The 19,401-nt window shown below is 39.9% G+C and overlaps 3 protein-coding genes across 13 annotated transcripts in view; 1 reads left to right on the top strand and 2 right to left on the bottom strand.

The window, feature by feature from the left end:
- The first annotated feature begins 3,418 nt into the window (after nucleotides 1-3,418).
- Nucleotides 3,419-7,629, top strand: cirbpa (cold inducible RNA binding protein a). 5 transcript variants are annotated; one of them, XR_001421947.1, is made up of 8 exons: nucleotides 3,419-3,526; nucleotides 4,157-4,269; nucleotides 4,365-4,471; nucleotides 4,557-4,695; nucleotides 4,774-4,915; nucleotides 4,998-5,056; nucleotides 7,288-7,380; nucleotides 7,459-7,629. XR_001421947.1 is itself a non-coding variant. In XM_015016281.1 (7 exons), exons 2-7 carry the CDS (start codon nucleotides 4,170-4,172, stop codon nucleotides 5,559-5,561), a joined length of 522 nt encoding a protein of 173 aa, XP_014871767.1. In that variant the 5' UTR covers nucleotides 3,419-3,526; nucleotides 4,157-4,169; the 3' UTR covers nucleotides 5,562-6,393. The 5 variants fall into 5 exon arrangements, 4 of the variants coding, with proteins under 4 accessions (XP_014871767.1, XP_014871766.1, XP_014871765.1 ...); XM_015016281.1 differs by lacking the exons at nucleotides 7,288-7,380; nucleotides 7,459-7,629 and adding an exon at nucleotides 5,548-6,393 and having other exon boundaries at nucleotides 4,557-4,656; XM_015016280.1 differs by lacking the exons at nucleotides 7,288-7,380; nucleotides 7,459-7,629 and adding an exon at nucleotides 6,102-6,393.
- A 683-nt stretch (nucleotides 7,630-8,312) lies between these two features.
- Nucleotides 8,313-10,895, bottom strand: ndufa13 (NADH:ubiquinone oxidoreductase subunit A13). Its single transcript, XM_015016282.1, has 5 exons — nucleotides 10,761-10,895; nucleotides 9,500-9,578; nucleotides 9,353-9,424; nucleotides 9,202-9,271; nucleotides 8,313-8,573 (listed from the first exon to the last, which is right to left on the bottom strand). Exons 1-5 carry the CDS (start codon nucleotides 10,852-10,854, stop codon nucleotides 8,454-8,456), a joined length of 435 nt encoding a protein of 144 aa, XP_014871768.1. The 5' UTR covers nucleotides 10,855-10,895; the 3' UTR covers nucleotides 8,313-8,453.
- Nucleotides 10,896-12,137: 1,242 nt separating this feature from the next.
- The window catches only part of LOC106935698 (transcriptional repressor p66 alpha), a 28,750-nt gene continuing 21,486 nt past the window's right edge, over nucleotides 12,138-19,401 (bottom strand). For 6 of the 7 annotated variants that reach the window (XM_015016284.1, XM_015016283.1, XM_015016289.1 and 3 more), the window contains exons 8-11: nucleotides 15,903-16,164; nucleotides 15,363-15,787; nucleotides 15,001-15,259; nucleotides 12,138-12,737 (exon numbers count right to left, since the gene is read on the bottom strand). In XM_015016284.1, the coding sequence (XP_014871770.1) occupies nucleotides 12,598-12,737; nucleotides 15,001-15,259; nucleotides 15,363-15,787; nucleotides 15,903-16,164 (1,086 nt within the window). In that variant the 3' untranslated portion in view covers nucleotides 12,138-12,597. The remainder of the gene's footprint in view (nucleotides 12,738-15,000; nucleotides 15,260-15,362; nucleotides 15,788-15,902; nucleotides 16,165-19,401) is intronic. The other variant, XM_015016290.1, reaches the window with a different exon arrangement.

Below are 19,401 nucleotides of genomic sequence, written 5' to 3'. Positions count from 1 at the left end.
TTATTAGTTCACTCGACTTTTCTATGTGGAGTTCACCTTTTGACGTTGAGACATTTACTGGAAGAATCAACTGGTTTGTGTGATATTTGTTGACTGAAGGAGTGTTCTTCGGTGTCTTTTTCTCTACCTCTTTTATCTGCTTACACGCACATTGTTCCACGCTCACATAACCATAGCATAAGACTGGCGTCAGTCACGCATAGCATTAGATAAAACTGATAAGCGTTTGTCAACACCATTTGGTGAGGGTGAGGAACGAGGAATAGATAAACTCAAAACTGGCTCTTCATCCTTTTATTTCAATCGGTGTCATCTTTAAGATGTGCTGAGTGCTGGACTGTGACTGTATCATTGTTCAAAAATGAGTTTGTGTTTTACATTGCATCATTAAACATTTTCATATCAATATCCTTACTTCTTTGAGAAACAAATCTCGGGTCTGGGAAAAGATCTCCAGGTGAAAATTATTTTAAAAAGCATTTAAAAGAATATTCAACTGGATGTTCGATCTTTAAATGAATATTTAGAGAATATTCAATCTATAAAAGCAAAGAATGCATATTTGCATACTCTGTTTCACCAACAGCGTTTATTGCTTTGCTTCCTGTGAAACGCACAGGAGCTTTTTCTGCTGGGTTTTTGTGTGTTGGACAGGAAAACATCCATTTCCTCCTACACTCTCCTCCACACTCCCCCTCCTCCTTTTAGCGCTGCAGAGAGAAGCTCCCCTCCCCCACACCTTTTGTCACAATCCCTGCCCTGTGGTGAAAAAGACAAATCTCCTTTGTAGTGTGACATGCAAATACCAAGTCTTAGCCAGACTATTCTTCATTAGCATTCAAAGTGTGGATTTTGTTCTTTTTCGAGGTGAACCTCCCAGATCTCCTTCAATCCCAGGATGTAGTTTTCAGCTCTCTGCAGTGTGGCTATTAGGCTAACGCTAGCAACATACATGCTTTGCTTAAATACAGAGAAACACAGGTTTGTCTAAATCCTGCCATTTGGAGCTGTTCATAAAACTCTCCTGTTTCACTTACTGGGGTGGATCAAAAGTGATGAACGACACCCGTTCAGAGCAGCATCGAGAATACAGATGGCGTCGTGAGTGGAGCTCTGCTTATGGCGACAAATCAGTTGCGGTGAGAGGAGCTGCAGCAGCCGGGGGTGTGCTGATAACTGATAAAACACATGAGCATGAATAAAAACACTGTCTGGGCTTTGAACCGAGTGTTAGAGAGGTGACATTATGCTCTGTAAAACGAAGACTATGTGACACAGAGACCCCAAACACATGAATGCACTGGGTAAATCCAAAGCAGAGCTGGTTTCAAGTTGCACCATTGTACAGAGGAGTACAGCCTTTGGAGAGGAGAGAGGCTGATTTCTGTGCAAACCTGAACAGCCAGTTTTCAACCAACAACTCTGAATCTTGAAAGACCTGAAGGCATTTTCAAATGCAACTACACCTCTGCCGGATAGCAACAACTGGCTGATGACCCTCATCTGGTTCATTGTTAGGCGTTTCACCCTCACATCCTGTCTTTTTTGTTTCTTTGTTTGTTTGTTTTACAGCGACAGCTGCAGAGACACAGAGCTGAACCTCCTGGGGGCGGCTTTACATACTAAAGTACTGAGAAAGAGCAGTGAGACTGAAACCAAAATTAGTCAAAACAAGGTCAAATGTGACAAGCATCTGATATGCAACACATTTGATTCCCTGATCTACACGGTCCTGACAAAGTATAAACTGGGGTGTTTACATTTTTATTTTGTCAAACTTCTGCGTCATTCTACTCCCAAGTATTTTATTTATTTTGGTAGACAACATTGTGAAAATTGTTTAGGGTTAGGCAAATAATTCATTTTTTTTTTTACAAAAATAAATCTGAAAAGAATAACTTGTATTCACCCTGTTTAGATACACCTAAATAACACCAGACCCTCTCCTTCTTGGTGAATAGAGTCTACATGTGTCCTAACTAACCCAAAGTTAGTTGTTGTTTCCTCCTGCTGCTTGGGAGACATAGTGTCCCCCCAGTGTTTAATATTTTTTGCCCTTGGTATAAAACTGTTGTGTTGTCTGTCTGCTGACGGAGCAAACTCAGAACCAATACAGACTCTGTGCCTTTCTTAGAGCTTTAATCTGACTTGTTCATGGGTTTCTGATCTTGTGTCTCTCATATCATGTGCATGGTGTTAAATAAACCTGGTATATTCACTTAACAGTGTTTGGCAATATTTTTTTTTGTATGTATTTTAAGAAGTAACCATAGTTTCTGTCACCTTAAACTGGCATTAACCACTGGAAATGCCAGTTTGTTTTGGCATTTCCACTAAATGCCAAAACAAACTGCTCCAAATCTCATTTGCCATTTCAGTTCTTAATATTTGGTGGCCTTTGCAGCTTTTTAATGTTATGGATGCTTTTAGATATACTTTTACTTCACACACCGCCAGGTTGGATATTGGTCTTCATGAAAATTCACAAATTGATCAGGTCTTGCTGCTTGACTTCACATAATCTAACCAAAACAAAAAGAAAAAAAAAGAAAACTCTAAGGGGGACCCTTAAATTTATATTTTTAGTTAATGTAGGGAAATGCCAGTAGATATTATATGTATGCTATAGCATACATATAATATCTAAGAAATTTGTTTTCTTTTTCATATCAAATACGAAAAAGATTTGATATGAATCAATGAAGGTAACAGTGAAACTTAAAATCCTCATTTCACATACAAGTGGATTATAACAGTTCATAACTGATAACGCAACACCAAGAGGAGAAAAAAACTTATACGAATGCTGTGTTTTGTTATCAAATGGAAAATCTGTAAGAGAGAGATGAAACATGAGATATCGCAACATGGTTTATATATATACATATATATATATATATATATATATATATATATATATATATATATATATATATATATATATATATATATATATATAAATAAAGACAGTGCGTAAAATAGGCAGACAATGGAAAACAAAATGCTAAGACTTTCATACACAAACACATTTTTCGCGGTGAGAAAATGACAAATGACTATTCCAAAATGGGACTTCTGCGTTTATTGGACAATAAAGAAGTTGGATCAATGAGGTTTGCAAAATGGAGGGAACATGACGAGAAGCCATGAAAACCAACACCGCCCTTTTAATTACCACACAGATTCGAAATGATAAACGTAATTCTACTATTAAATGGTGTGCACACAACAAATATGGAGGACATTATAAAGAACAATTTAAGTTTTAGTGCGAAAAGTGGAAAGACTACTCGTTTCGTAATCGAAACGAAGTGTTTCCAGTATGCCCACAAGTTGTTTTTCAGCCTAGATTAGTAGTTGTTCAATGCGCTGAACGGGAGATGGCAGTAGAGTTTCCATACTGTTGAACCATAGAAGAAGTGTTCTGAGCCTAAGATATAAAAAGGGGCGTCCCTCCTTTCCCGGTCTCACTCGACTTTTATCGGCACGTCCTTACGTTCTCCTGTTCTCCACATAAGGACAAAAGGTATTTGCGCCGTTCGCATTTACTATGATTCTGATATTTATGTAAGCGGAGGTCGAGCGTTCTGCATTTATCATTCTATTTTAATGTAAGATCTTGGTATGTTTGAAAGATATATTTTTAGTAATCGTTAAATATTAAAATTCTAAAATTCGATGTATTTTTAGTGTAGAACATATGAAAAAACCAGGCCAGGCAATTCTTAGCCTAATTTGGTTGTTTTGAATACTTATGTAACCCGAAAAGTAGGGCAACGTGCTGCAGTTAAGTAGGTCACTAAGACAAAGACCAGCCCGGTTTTACAAAATGGCGACGAGGAAAAACCCGGCTAATGGCTAAATTAAACAAAGGCATCCCTTATTATGAATTCGAAATGACGTTAGGTTTTAATGAGGGTAACTAAGTTTACGTCGTTCATTTTACACATTTTATTAACCAAACGGGCATTGTATTGCTTCGAAAAACCGTCATGAGTGTCTGACTAAAAAGTGCGCAACTGCCAGGCGCCATTTTGTAACTGGCCTACTTTCTGCTAAAGCTGCGTCATGGTGCCTGCTGTTTACTCGATGAGGCTGGAATGCGACGTGTGGGATTTTCTTCAACACTCTTAATGTTTTTTCCCCCCCTTTTCAGTTACTTCGTGAAAATGTCGGATGAGGGTAAGCTGTTCATCGGAGGTCTTAGCTTCGAGACCAACGAAGATTCTTTGGCTGCAGCTTTCGGCAAATACGGAACCATCGAAAAAGGTAATGTATTTAGTTGCGTTTATGTAACTATAGTGGAAAAGGGCGCAATTTATATTAAACATAAGTTTAAAAATATATATATTTAATTTTTTTAGTTGACGTGATCAGAGACAAAGAGACCGGAAGATCTCGTGGCTTTGGCTTTGTGAAATACGACAATGTTGAGGATGCTAAAGATGCTCTGGATGCCATGAACGGAAAGGTAATTTTTGTGCTTTTATATACTAGCCGTCTGCAACTAAATATTTTAAGACACAAACTAATTTGTGTCTTTTAATGCCCTGCAGACACTTGACGGTCGGGCAATTCGAGTTGATGAGGCAGGAAAGGGTGGTCGCTCCAGAGGAGGCTTTAGCTCTGGTCCACGTGGGGGCAGATTCAACTCAGGTGGCCGTGGGGGAAGGGGACGTGGCTTCTCCAGGGGTGGTGAGTATTGCAACCAAACTAATTCACTCTCCTTTTTTTCTCCCTGCTTTGTACGTAATATTTGCTCTGTGCATTTAGGTGGCAGCTACGGCGACAGAAGCTACGGTGACAGAAGCTATGGCGACAGGAGCTTCGGTGGTGGAGACAGAAGCTTTGGCGGCGGCGGTGGCGGTGGATACAGAAGTGGAGGATATTCTTCAGGTGGCTACAGGGACAACAGGTAAGTTTGCTAACCAGCCTTTGAATAGCAATACGTACAAGCAATAAAGACAGTAAAACTTACTTTTGCTCTCATCTTTTAGGGGACAGGGTGGATATGGTGACCGCTCTGGATCCTATCGTGACAGCTATGACAGCTATGGTAAGCATCTTTTATGCGACTAAATGTAGCTATTTTTGTGGGCTGTCAAACCTTAAGTTATACTGTATGTTTAGTGTTTTACTAAAGATGTTGACAACTTGCCATAGCACAAATTTGGAGGATTATTTTGAAAAGTTCTTTCAAACTCCCATATTCAAGTAATATTAAGGATACCTTTTGTAGCCCTAATATTTAAGACTCATGTGTGCCCCTCAGTTCTGTACCTGAGCCCAAGGTCAAGCCTCATTGCATACAGTTGCCTGTCTTTGCTGTCCCGTTCCACACTGAAAGAGGCTGGTGGAGACATTTAAGCTCTAAGGCAGATGACAATGCCACCTTCAAAAGTCGCTCACTTCTCAACTGATGGAGCCCTTTGAGCAAAAAAAACCAAGGGAGGGTTGTAGCACTAGCTCTAGTGGATTGAATGGATATTGTGAAACACCAGTGTCAACATTCAGTGTCTTTACCTGTGCCCACTTCTTATCCTCCAGCGACACACGAGTAAACCTCCCTGATTCAAGATTCATCACTTGGCTGGCCGTATTTGAAAGCTGTGCTCCTCAAGGAAAAAAAAAAACATGTCCACATGTATTATGTAGTTCTGTTGTAGAAGCTTGGCATCTGACTTAAATGTAGCCATGAGTTTTGGTTATTTCTCAACCATGTTACAAATTAAAATTCAGTAGTCTTGCTCAATTGACCACTCCCATCGTTCAAAACATCTGTATGATCTCACTACTGTACGTCCCCTTTTATTAACGTGGGGATAAAGCGGCTATCCACATTGCTTTCTGTCGATCAGTTAATCAGCTAATTTCTTTTGTCCAGCACTTTAAAGTGTTTTGTTTTTTATAAGATCTTAAATGGGGCTTTTTTTTTGTTATCCTTGTTGATAAACTGACCTACCTCCTACCAAATCTTTAAACTGAGGAAAGAACAACTAGCATCCTCAGATTAACCTTTGGGGGATTTTATTGTTAAATTTCTTAAACTATTGAGAACCTTAGCTTACCCAAGGCTCATTTTGTGTTCAATCTCCCAAAAGAGTGAATTCCTGGTGAACTACACATCCGAAGTGGCCGGCTGTTCATGAAGTTGCAAAATGCAGCATGCTACAGTCCGCCCAAGGTATCTTCTGTGCTCTGCTCAACATCTGCATCTTAAATGTGCTGTAAATGGACTCTCTTGTTTAAAGTGATCAGAAAATGTAACTTCGTTACCAGAGTAAACTGAACGGGAACAGTTTTTTTGTACTTTATGTTCTTTGTATGATCCAAGATTTTTTTTTTTCTTTGTCAGTTTGGCTTCATGGAGCCTATTAAAACAATGTGAAATAATCCTGATTCCGTTGCCTCTTCAAAATGATCACATGGGAAATGATAAGGTGGTGGCTAACTCATTGCTGCGTGGGAACACTGTTTTAATTCCCAACATCACTTTAAAATGGATGTTGTGGAAGGGCACTAAAATCTGGCTTTCTTCCATGAAAGATTAACTTGTGCAGCTGCTTAATTTCTATCATGTAAGGTTAGGCAAATTTTCTTTTGGTCCAGTGCCTCCTGTACATTTGTTAAAGGAATTTGATTTGAACCCTGTCCAGCGAGTTCAAACTTCCAGTGAAATTTAAAATTGAAAGTGACAAGTTTTCAAGCCATCAGCTGGTGTCCTGTCAATGCTTCAGTATGTTCAAGACCTCAGCTCCTTCAAAAACCTACAAGTCCTTGGAGAGATGTGTTGCGCCTGCCAACAAGTGCTCAAAGATGAAAAGCTGCTCTTGCCTATATCATAAATGAAGAAAGTAGGCCAGTGCACGTGAGGTAAAAATCTCCTTTTGCTTTGCTCACATCCTTGAAAAGCAGTTCTCATTGTTTCCATGAATACCTACAATTGTGTAAAGTCCTGTGCTTCAGATGTCTCCTGCAAACATGCCATGGCCTCCTCCCCGAATCAGATAATTCCATAATGAGGGAATGTTTTAAGGAAGCTTCCGGATTGTAGCGCTCTAAAAGTCCACAACATTTGCCTCTAAGTCACGGATAGAATTGTGCTCGGTCAAGTTCTGTTCACCCCCCATTGCTCCTCAAAATTTCCTCCAGTAACTTTCCAAGTCACCCATATTACTGCAACCACACTACTTGAAATGTCTGATCTCCTATGGCAAGTTTAAGTGTTGCATGCAGAATCTTGTGCTCCCTGTGTGTTCTTTAGGCCTAATTGATGTCTTTCTCTAGGTTGAACTGACCCGCTGAGACTTGACTGGATCTCATCACAGTGTGGTCTGATGGTTACAGCTGGCAGTGCCTCATGCAGACTCGCCTTATCGGGTAAATGACACTACATGTAGACCTGTGCAGGTGAAACTGCTTAACATTTTTGAGTGAACCTGGCATGTTGTGTTGCAGGTCGCTATGAAGGAGTGGGTTTGGTGCAGTCGGCACCGAAAAGTACAGAAGGTCCATTTGGATGGCTTGTCAGAAACATAAGCAACTGTGAAATGTTTAACGTCAAAGACTGAGACATTCTGCAGCTAATGCTCCTTTTTATTTTTGTAAAATAAAGCTGAGACTAAATCAGTTGGTCTTGTTTTTACTTTTATGATACTTGGGGTTGGAAAAAATTATATGGCTGAAAGGCTTTTCTGCCTGATATATAATTTTCAGTTTAATGGCCTTCACATTTGGAAAAACTGCTTCCCTTTGATCTGGCAAATTAATGGTTACTGTAGTCCAAGAGCATCCCCTCATTGGTTGCTAAGGCAGTTGTGCATGGCAACAGATAACTCGATGCTTTGATGTAATCTGTTACTAAAGAAGTTGACCAATAGGTGGAGTGTTTTTAAACAGTCTTGATTTCTCCATTAGTCTGCCCTGTTACTAGGTGGGCAGAAGCCAGTTGACATGCTGGGTGCTATGAAAATTATTTCTTAAACTAGACTGGATTTAGTGGTATCGGCATAGTTTTGTAATTCTAAGCACTTAAATCTTTATAATTTGTAAAATTTGACATGCTTTTCAAAAAACAAAGTTTGAGATGTTTTCCTTTTTTAATCAGCTGTTCTGGAGCAGAAAACATGCAGGATGGTGAGCACCAGGTTTGAAAAACTGATTCAACATCCATCCCACAAACTGACAGCTGCTATATTCAGAGCTGCCCCACTGCAAATATCTACCAAAAACTACACTAATTTACAATGAAAAAGTTAAGAACTCCAGAAAAAAAAAAAAAAATTTAAAACTGTACTAACCTAACTAGAATCTTACACCTAAATCAAAACCAGAGTAAAACAGATTAGGGTAAAGAAAAAAACTTTATTGAACATTTACAAGCTGAAGTGAGCGAGGGCTCAGGTCCACAGGGGAGCTGATGGAGTCTGGGATGATCTTCTTCACGGCTGGAATCACACGTACCACAGGAAGCCAAAGCGTTTGTGCAAATACTGCTCACGTGGCCGGAGGCTGAACAGCTCGTCCGACAGCGGGGGGACCCAGCGATCGGTGTGGAAGACGCTCTCACCCACCTGCAGAAAACATTATAGTGGCAAATTTTATTGTGACTTGAATTTCAAGTCAGACAAGATTTTGATAGTAGAAAAACAGAATCAGAATTTTGATGAGATTTTACTGAGAAGGACATAATGGTCTTCTGATCAATTTTATATATACATTTTAATCTATTTTCACTCATTTAATGAGAATTTACAGCACTCATAAAAGTATTAATTCAATTTTTCCAATCAGAATATTAGCAGTTTTCTTCTACCTGGCAATTTACTGCCATGTGCTGCAGTGTAATAGAAAATTAATATACTTGTTGATCACCATACTTACTCAGCTCAATTCTGTGTGATTGAGTCTTCCATTTAAAATGTTTTCAAAATAATATTGTGGCGTTCAAGTAGGTCATTTATTACAAAAGTAAATAATAAAGATAGTAAAGTAAGAATATTATTGCTCCCTTTACCTCGCTTCCTGTAGTTTGATCTTAGATATTGGAATAGAAGGTGCAGCGATGTAAACTTGTATGAAAATTAAAGCTAATGCAAGAATGTTGAAGTTTATACATGAAAAGAGAATGTGATGCCTCAGAATATTATATAACATAGTTATGAAAAATATAAGGAATAATTTCGTGAATATCTCCTCTACCTTCCAGCCTGGCACATCTTTCATGATGATTGACTCCTCTTCCAAGTTTTCCCTCAGCATCCTTAAAGTTCTGTGGAAACGTGAAACACATTTGTTACCGTGACGATCCGATCCCACTTCTGAACGTCGACGTGCGAGTTCTCATCCTCACCTTCGGTCGTGCTCTGCCTGAATAAGCGGCATTAGTGCTATCCTGGCCTCCAGCTCCTCGATCAGCAAGCGCCTGCGACACACATCACAACTCCGCTGCGGACATCGCAATCTGACAAGAGGAGCCAAAACGAGAGCCGGGCCTTACCTCCTCTCTCTGTTCCAGCTAAATATCCGCCAGTAGCCGATCGCCATGATGCCGATCCCGATTCCAAACATGCTATACCCTGGTAATTAGAGAAATAAGTCACGCATTACCTCTGATTCTCCTCACATTAATTTCAGCTATTTGGATTCACAAACCTAAATTGGATTATTTTGCATTTAATTTAACTTCCTTTTGGGATCAACGACGTATTTTTCTTTAACTGAACTGAATTCCTTATATAAGTGCAAATAAAATGAAAGGTGATTTTTTTTTTAAATAACATTGATGCATTATGTGTTAATAATGTAGATTAGATATGACTACTCTAACTTATCAAGCAACACAAGCTTGTCAACTACAGCATCAAAATGGCCAATTTGTTTGTAAAAACAGAGTAAAGGCTTCAAAGACTTTTAAAGAATCTAATCGATCCAGAATATTTCAGTCCCATTTTAAATTGTTTTAAGTATTGGAGTTACAAACTTGATCTGATGGCAAACAGTAATATACAAATATAACATAACCAGAAAAGCAGTTTTCAATGATGATTTCAAGTATTGTGAAGAAAAATTCATTCAAACTGAGGTACACCAGGTTCACTTAGCAGGCCAGGGTGTAGTTAGTTTATTAAACTAAAGGGGAAAAAAAGCTCATCAGATAATATGACAAAGTTCCCTCTTAATAAATGCAATCATTATTTAGAGACTGCATGTTGCGTTAAGTCCAGGTTATCTTTGCCTGATATTAAAAGTTGCTTGATTCATTCAACTAATCTGCCTTACAATAGACACATTTGGTAGTTGAGATTCATTCAAAGCGGTAATAAAGTCAAAGTATTCCAGGAATTTCCTACTGCAATTGAAGTAACACTCGTGCAGCTACAGATATGCGTTAAACTAATTAGATAATCAATAGTTTTCCACCCCAAACGAAGCTATATCCTTCAAAATGACCGAAGTAAACAAATCAAACATGCTAGCAGTTTAGCAAGTCCCATCGCCTAAAGTGTTTTCTAGGTAATGCATATGTTTAATTTACTAATACATAGCACCGGTGCAAATCATAATACTGTTCCTTTACAGAAGCACAGCTACATAAAAGGAAAAACTACCAACAGCGAGCCTTTCATTTCAGATTGTGTCTATGTGAGCTGACATCGAGCAGTTAGCATGAGCTAATGTTGGGACAGTGCAAGGTCTCCAGTCGGACTGGAGTTTCTCTTTTTCCCGGATTTAAGAAGGTTTATATGCGGTGTATGTACCCGATAATCCTCGTTTCGGAAGATTTCTCTTGTAATCAAAAGCAGAATATCCTCCCGGAGGAGGCATGTCCTGCTTCACCTTGGACCCCGCCATCTTGCCCAGGCCTCCTCCTTCATAAACGGGAGAGTCTTCTTCTTTAATGCACAGAGAACAGACTGTAGATGCGCTCCACATCGCCCCCACGTGTTCGATCAAGGAAAACCATTTTATTGGACGTCAAAGACTAGTGACAAAATCATGTAGATATACTGTACATAGAGGTGAGCAGAGCAACTAAGAGTTTTACTTGAATATTATGTTAAAGTTATGATAATGACGTGAAAATAAAAAAGCAATCCGAGTAAAAGCAAAAAAAAGTATGGGGCAAACTAGAAAACAGCATAAACCTATACTTGATTGCAAGCAGACCCTCAACTACCTGCAACATGTCCATTAAATCCAATAAGATGGAACAAGTCAGACAAACTAGGCATGTCTGAAGACTTCATACATCCATCTAGACATGAACAGATTTAGCAATAGCTGCAAAGGTGAGATGACAGCTAGATGTTCTTTCAGCAACAAATCCATGTTTGTACTGGAAAATAATTTACTTCCTTGTTTGCTCAGCTCTGGCACTTTGGTGCACAAATGGCTGCTTAGAAATAAAAAAAAAAAAAGCCTTTGAATGACAGAACGAGTACACTAGTAAAATGTCCAAAGATTAGTTTGTTGTAATACCCACACACGCGCACACACAAAGACAGGAGCCATTTAAAATGTATATTTTTATTTCTTTAGGAGCTAAGAAAAGGTAAACCAAATAAACTTTAACATAATTCCGAACAATGCAATAAAGATTTTGGAAAGCAGAGAAATTTACTCATGATGGTGAGGAATTCTGGATGTTCTTGTGCAGTCCCAAGTCTTGGTAGCTGGGAGGTGTAAGAAAAAACGTCTACCCAGCTTCATGGATTCTGAATTATTGGAGGCAGGAGCTCTGGCTCCAGTGCAGGAAATTCAGCTCCGTCAAGAGTTTGCAGTGACGACATATTCAAAATCTTACAATGTTGACAATAATATAAAATAAGTAGATGGTAATTACAGATGAGTTAAGCAATGACACCGCGCTTCTTCTGCTAAGGTGCAAAATGGGCGTAAGGATAGGCATGCTGTTAAACAGGAAAAAAAAACAACAAAAAACAAAACAAAAAACAAAAGAAAGCTAGAATAAACTCAGTAGAAACCACTTCCATACTGAGCAATCTTTAACATCAGTCAAAAGCAAAATAACTTACTGTAAATACAACGTAAATTCAAACCTTTAACTACACAGAGGATGTAATGAAAATTTTACAACTTGGTGATTTTACCTAAAATAAATGTAATTTGTTTAATGTGAACTCCTGGGTTACAACTAGAACCATTCAAGTGTCAAAAATTAAGGTTCATCTGACCACCACAATGGCTGATAACCCTAAATCTCAATACTTTTCTCTTTAACAGCAGATGTTAAGCTCTTCTCACACCACTTCTCTGCTCAGTCTGAAGGACAGAGCTCATGGAAAGCCCTTCAAGTATTGTTTTGTTTTATTTTTATTTTATTTTATTTTTTTTTGACCCACTCAAATAAAAATGGTCTGTCCATAATTACCAAAACAACAGCGTGAATGTCAAAAATAAAAACAAGAATAATGAAAACTAAAACATAAAATCTTACAAAGAGATTTCAGGAACGTTTCTTCACTTTGAGAGATTGTAATTGCTTAACAGTCCTGTGGGGGCGCTGCGGACCAGGTTATTGGGAGCCGAGGAGCTTGGACACAATTTCTGAACAGCAGGGCACTGTTTATGCAGTTATTTCCACGTGTTTGCAGTCTGCGAGATGGAAGAGCGAGAGGGGATCATGTCCAGCAGGTACTCCCTCTGACGGGCGTCCACGGTGGCCGAGGTCTTGTGACCGGTCAGGCTCGGGTTCACGTAGGCCATGGTCACTCCTGCGAACAAGCAGCGGTCAGTCTGTGGAGCTGGTTGTGGAGAAATCGGTGGAGTAGTACGACTACTTGAATACGAAGCCACCCAAGGTCCCCACAATGCGCAGGCAAACACAGGTGCAGTCAGAAGTTTACATACACTCGTTTTTTTTTTCCAGGTAATTAATTTGAAAAAGAGCTGGGTCCAAGAGTTTTTCTTTAAATCGTGCAGGCTCAAATCTAATAAATATTTACACACGTGTAAATTATATGATGTTACCAAATGCTCATTTGCAAATGGCACCTCGTTCAGATGCTTTCTAGCTTGTGGCATAATATTTATGCCCGGATACTGGACCACTCTTCCTGCCAGAACCAGTTGGTGACTCTTTGGGAACTGACTTGATATTTATTTAAATGTCCCAACGTTTTAAGTAGCGATGAAGTAAATTCATCCAACATCTTTTCCACATTGCGGACTAATCGTTTGTCTCATTTGATCATAAAACCCCTCCAAAGAAGGAACATTTCTGTCCTGATTGAGGATGTCAGTTGTGGAAGCAATGGCCTCTTGTCAGCGTAGCGCCAATTTCCAAAGGGAAGTGAGATCAACATGGACTAAAAGTTTCTAGTTCGTGGCAGACTTGGGCCTTGGTGGTTCCTGGGTTGCTCCTGAATAATCCAAGAAAAACCCTTTCATCTGAGGGTCACAGTTTGGATTAAAAGATTGAGTCTTGCAGACAACTGGGTGACTCAACAGGACAATGATCCAATTAGAATTGGCTTTGGAACAAGTTTAGCAGGCTGGCAGTAAGCCTTCAGAAAGTCCAGAAATATGAAAAAAATGTTTTATAGTTAAAGGCCAGCACCGTCCAAGCAAACTAGTTCAACATAACATTACCAGATTGGGCCTCTTTTAGCTTTGACTGTAGCGTGCATTCACTGTGGTACTGTTTTGATGATGTCTGAAATGTCATAAGATTCACTTCAGCACATCCCGAGGCTTCTCACTGGGGTTAAGGTCTGAAATTGACGGTCGTCAACGTATGTGTGAAAATCACTTTTCATGTTCCCTGAATCACTCGTTAACAATTTGAGCCCGATGAGTCCTGGCATTGTCCTCTTGGAATTTGAACACGCCATCAGGGAAGGAATAATTATCTGACAGAAAAACCTGATCATTCAGTATTCGGGTAGTCAGCTGACGTCCTCCTGTTGCTGGAGCTGGACCGGACAAACTGCAGCAACCCCAGATCACAGCGCTGCCCCCGCTAGCTGCAACAGTACACCCTACGCATGACAGGAGCGTCACTTCTTGCCCTGATGCGCCTTTCCCTCTGGGTAAATCTGGACTCGGACCACATGACCTCCCTCCATCGCTCATGTTTATGATCCCCTGCAAATTGAAGCTTTTTTTCTCCTTACTAATAGTTATCTTATGGTTGCGTAGCTGTTCGGTCCCAATTTCTTGAGTTTCCTTCCCATTGTGTGTGGAAATACTTTTACGCTATTAAAAATATCAGTGAGTTCTAGTGCTCTTTTTTCTTCAATTTGATGTTCAACATTTAAATAATTACTGATTACTCAGGATTCCTTTCTGACCACATTTCCTTCTCAAAGACGATGGTTTCCCACTTCCAGTTTCTATTAACGGGTTTGACGGCTCACAACCGAATTTTTGTAGCTTCTTCAATCTCGTCAGAAGTTTTCTCTGCTTCATGCCGATGATTTGACCCCTCTAAAACACACCTTAGCACCTTTTCCAGGACCACAGGATGATGCATGAAATAAGAAGCTACTCACTGCATATATTGGGGTTAACCAACTTGTCACCTTGTATAAATTAGAATTAGTTTTCTTTCTCTAACTTTTGGTGTAACAGTATTCCTCACTGAAAATAGACAAGGTAAAATAAATAATTTAACCATGTTGTAAACTTCCGACTGCCGCCGTGTTGGGAAAAAAACTGAAAGATTTTCTATTCTAACACACCTTGCAGCAGACACCCAGGAAAAACATGAGCGCACCAAAACCAGGGGACTAAAGTAGGAAAAATGGGATCAATTCCAGGAAGGGAACTCCAGAGTGGGTTTGCCTTGTCCGAAAACATTTCCTCTCGTGTTATTTTGTCTTTCTGATCTCAGCTAATGTTTTTCCACTTAATGAGTTCCTGGGCACTATTAGAATTTGGACGAAATGTGTTCAAGGATTGCTTTTGGACCAGACAGGAGTTGAAAGAGAGGAGATGTCAGGCGCCAGAGCTGGGCTGGCTTTAATGCGGGTCTACCTGCGTTACTGCTGCTCTGCTTCTTCCATGCAGCTGAAGAGGCACTACCTCCGCTGACATTCCTGCCGCCGCTGATCCCACTGCTGCTCACCTTTGAACTCTGGACAGAGCGGTGGGAAACGTGGGCGTGCTTACCTGGCCGGCTGACCAAAGCCGCGGCCGCCACCGCACTCTGCAGCTGCGAGGAGGAGGAGAACGAGTGGGGGACGCCCCTCACCCCCACAGAGGAGACGCCGTGGGACAGGTGGCCCTGTGAGCTCTGAGGCGGACACAAACGGACAGCTTGACTCGCACCGACATTTGCTATACAAACGCTTCTTTTTAGATGAAAATAAAAACACTGTCCCCCCCTTTCCCCACACCTGCTTAATGGAGTGATGATGGAGGATGTTGGCTCCCCTGTTGGCCTGGTGATGGTGCTGGAGGGAGGAAACTCTGGCCTGAGCCTGCTTCAGCTGCTGAGACACCAGCTGCTCTGCCTTCAGTGACGAGGCGGCAGATGAGGCGGATGACGAGGTACTGTGGGAGACCGGGGAGGACACCTGCTGGATAATGCGCTGATCTATCTCTTGCTCCTGCTGCAGCGCTTTGACGAACGCGGCTTTCAGCCGATTGGTGTGCTCAGCTTTCAACGCCTTTTTCTGATTGGACGACATGCAGTCTTCGCAGAGCACGACCCCGCCTTTAGCCTTGTCCTGCCTCCAGCGGCAGGTAAAGTCAGTATTGCACTGGGTGCAGATGAAAGGGTCTCGGATGACTTGCTTAGAGAGTGGCACACCTGTTTTTCCTAGGTAGGAAAGGAAGAGGAAATTCTTTAGGACTGATGGGAAAAACAAAATCATGGACTAGAATGGTTTGCGATAATAATAATAAAAAACTATCCCTCTATCTAGCTCACAGACCTCTATGGATGGTATCAAGCAGGTTCTGCACCACTTCCTCCAGTCCCACCAGGTAGATGAACTCATTGTTGGCTGCAGAGGGCAGGAAGTTGAACTCTGGCGCAGGTGGCTTGGGTGGGGGGATCTCCAGCAGGGTCTTCTCCAGTTGTTTCCGCAGGGCTAGCTTAGCCGCAGCCTGGCGGCTAGCTGGAGAGTCGTTGACACCAACCACAGAAACACCACCGCTTCCCAAGGAGGAGGCCTTCAGACCGGATGCAGACGCCTTGGTAAACAAGCAGAGGCAGGAAGGAGCTAATCATCAGGAACGGCTTTGATTACTGTGAGCAGTGACAGTTATGAAATGGTTCTTTGTTTCACAACGCTAAAATAATAACACCCTGCAGATCAGCGGAGGCCTGTTTAAAACCTAAACCGATCAACAGTTTTACCACCATCATTGACATGACATGTATTTTAAGTTTTCATCTGAAAAAGGATCATTTCTAGACATCAAAAGTCACTTTAGTGTAAACTTTCAATGCATTTTTAGTGAAAAGATTTGATTATCATATTGTAAATTTTTTTTATGCATAATAGTGCCACTTGATCAATTTCAAGATTAGACAGCTGAAAAACTGTTTTAGTTTGGGACTGAGCCGCAAAATAAAGTGGATCACAATTTTAATTGCAGTATTAAGGTTTGCAACATCACAAGTTGCATTCGATCTCTGTATGGCACGACCTTATTTGGTTGGTTGGAGGGTCTGTGTGTATTTTAGCGGCCAAGATGCTAAAGCTCATGTAAAATGACTGAGCTATTACAATGCTGGTAAACACCTAAACAAGTAAACCGTGGACTGGCTTATATTGAAATGACGCAAGATTCCAAGTAGAGATTAATAATACTAGAAAATCATGCAACTGCAATATTACTGATGAACATGTTGATGAAGATGCTGACTGTGGTTGACCCACATTCTCAGTCCTTTCTGGGTGCTTTTACATCTTGGTCACCAAAATTATTAGCAGGTAGTGAAAAACCTGCTAAAAAATATTAGCATGAACACAGCACTGTAAAAACTACTGACCTACGAAGAATCATATCCAGCATTATTTTGTAACACAGAATGTACAATCACAGCTGGGATTTTCATAAATTGTGCAGCTCAAATCCCAGCTGTGGAATAGTTGAACATTTTATCTATTTGTTAAAAGACAGAAGATTTGAGTGTTTTGGTGTAAAGTTTGAAAACAAATCAGCTCGGTTATTGAACCTGGAATTATTACGCACTACTTACAAATTTCTTAAAATAAAGTCAATGTTATTTAGGACATTGTTTACATAATAGATTCCAAACAAAAATACCAAAGATACCTTGAATGTGTTTATTTACAACCTTGCGGAAATTATAATCCATGTTTCAATGGAAATTATTCCCTTTAAAAAAAAAAAAATTCAGGTCATATTTGACCAGTGTTAATATCAAGCTACCCAGGTGCCTAATTAAGGTACGGGAAATCCCCATTTTGTGCGTCCACACACCGAATAAAGGTTTCAGGCTCTAAACCCTATTTTAAATAATCCGTGTTCACTGTTGGATGACTGAGTCCAATTCAGATGGTTTTAGGTGTTTAAGGTTTTGAACAGGAGTTGCAGTCCGAACGGCTCCCTTACTCAAGCCATACGTTTAAAATCTCAGACCCGATGCTAACTTCCGCGCCTGGGATATAGTTAGCAAGGTCAAAACGGAGTCGGAGCGTTAGCTTCCTCTGGTTCACGTCCTGCAGGTTTACCTTTACTTTCTGCCCGTCAGTTCTCCGGAAAAAGTCAGTAATTGGTAGCTGAGTCATGTTTACAAATAGCGAAGCGTTAAGCGTTCAAAGCGCGATTATAATCAGACGAACAAACGTCTGTTTAAAAGAATAGCTAGCTCTCGTTCTTGCCTCTAATAGCAAGGTAACCATGGTAACGCGTTAACTGCTGTAACTCCCCACACGTTGATGTAAATCGATTTTATCAAGCAGGTGCAACCAGGTGTTACAGTGACGATGCTCTATCAGTGACTAGCTGACGGCAGCGGGTGCTGGTCATTTCGTCCCCTCGTCTTTTCGTACCTTGGTCGATCTGGCCTCTTCGAACCCGTTTCGTCTTACCTACGCTTCAACAAACAATGACTTAAATTATTTTTAATAATCTCCTCAGTGTACTATTAATGTACCGTGGTGATTTAGAGCTACTTTGGTGTGTTTCGTGATTGGTATTTGGGCTAAATGGAGATAGGAAGCACAATCCGTGGAAACCGGGTCCTACTTCCTGCAGTTGAATTAGATTATGTGTTAGAACAATTATGATTATCTGTCACCAGATTTGCTGCACAAAACTACTCCAAGAATTAAACTTGATACAATTTTTAAATATGGGCACAAAATGGAAAAAGATGAGAACTTATGGCATGTCTTGCTGAGGATGGGGATACAAACTGAGAGAAGGGACAAACTGACCCACATATTTTAATCTACAAAGATACTTTTTAGAGGACTAAAACTTTCATAATCAAAAATAGATAACATTTTGTTTTCTTCAATGTCATTAAATTGATTTATTTAACTTTATATTTACTCGCCTGTCCTAGTTTTTGTTTAATGTCTAAAACAGTTTTTATGACCATGCTCTTAAAGCATGAGAATTAAAGTGCATGTTGGAGTAGAGGAGATGAAGTGGAAATAAACATTGACCTTCAAGTGATGGGGAAAAAAGTAGATAAATTCTGAAATTGACAGCATAGGAATATCACATCTGAAAAAATATATGTGAAATAAAAAAAGGGGAAAACAAATGCATGACCGAAAAACGAGATTTTCTTTTTAAAATTAGTTCCATACTGACACTAAGGTTCAGTTACTTTGTAAAAATCAGTGACTTTTAGGAGTTATTTTACTACTTTTTACTTTTACTTAAGTCACATTATTATGAAGTATTTCTACTATTACTTGAGCAAAATGTCCGGATATCTTATCCAATCCAAGTAACTTAACAGAATGAAGAATAAGCTTGTTTTAACCATCCATCGATAGTTATCCCACCACAAGTATTCATTTTAGTATATTATTGAAAAATGACTGGGAAAGCATTTCTTCTGCCTGAATGTGTAAGGTTTTTTTTTTATCCATACTTTTTTCATTTTTGTTTTTGAATTTGCATGTAACTTCACATTTTTATATGAAATCAGATCCGATCATCAGTTACTCCGTAGCCTTTTTAATTTTACATGAGTATTTATTTTTTATATTTACATTTTACCTTTAATAGAACAAGTGAGAAAAAAAACAGGTTCTCAACCAACGGCCTACTTAAAGACCATAGGCTTTTGGTTGTGATTTATTGTAAAATGTAAAACAAGTACATTTTACAAGTACCGTATTTTCCGCACTATAAGGCGCACGGGATTATAAGGCGCACCTTCACTGAATGGCCTATTTTAGGACTTTTTTCATATATTAGGCGCACCGCATTATAAGG

The sequence above is a fragment of the Poecilia latipinna genome, unplaced genomic scaffold, assembly GCF_001443285.1.
Source record: "Poecilia latipinna isolate Pla-1442-1.1 unplaced genomic scaffold, P_latipinna-1.0 Scaffold2003, whole genome shotgun sequence".
Lineage (NCBI taxonomy): Eukaryota > Metazoa > Chordata > Actinopteri > Cyprinodontiformes > Poeciliidae > Poecilia > Poecilia latipinna.
This window is presented reverse-complemented; position numbering and strand designations above follow the sequence as displayed.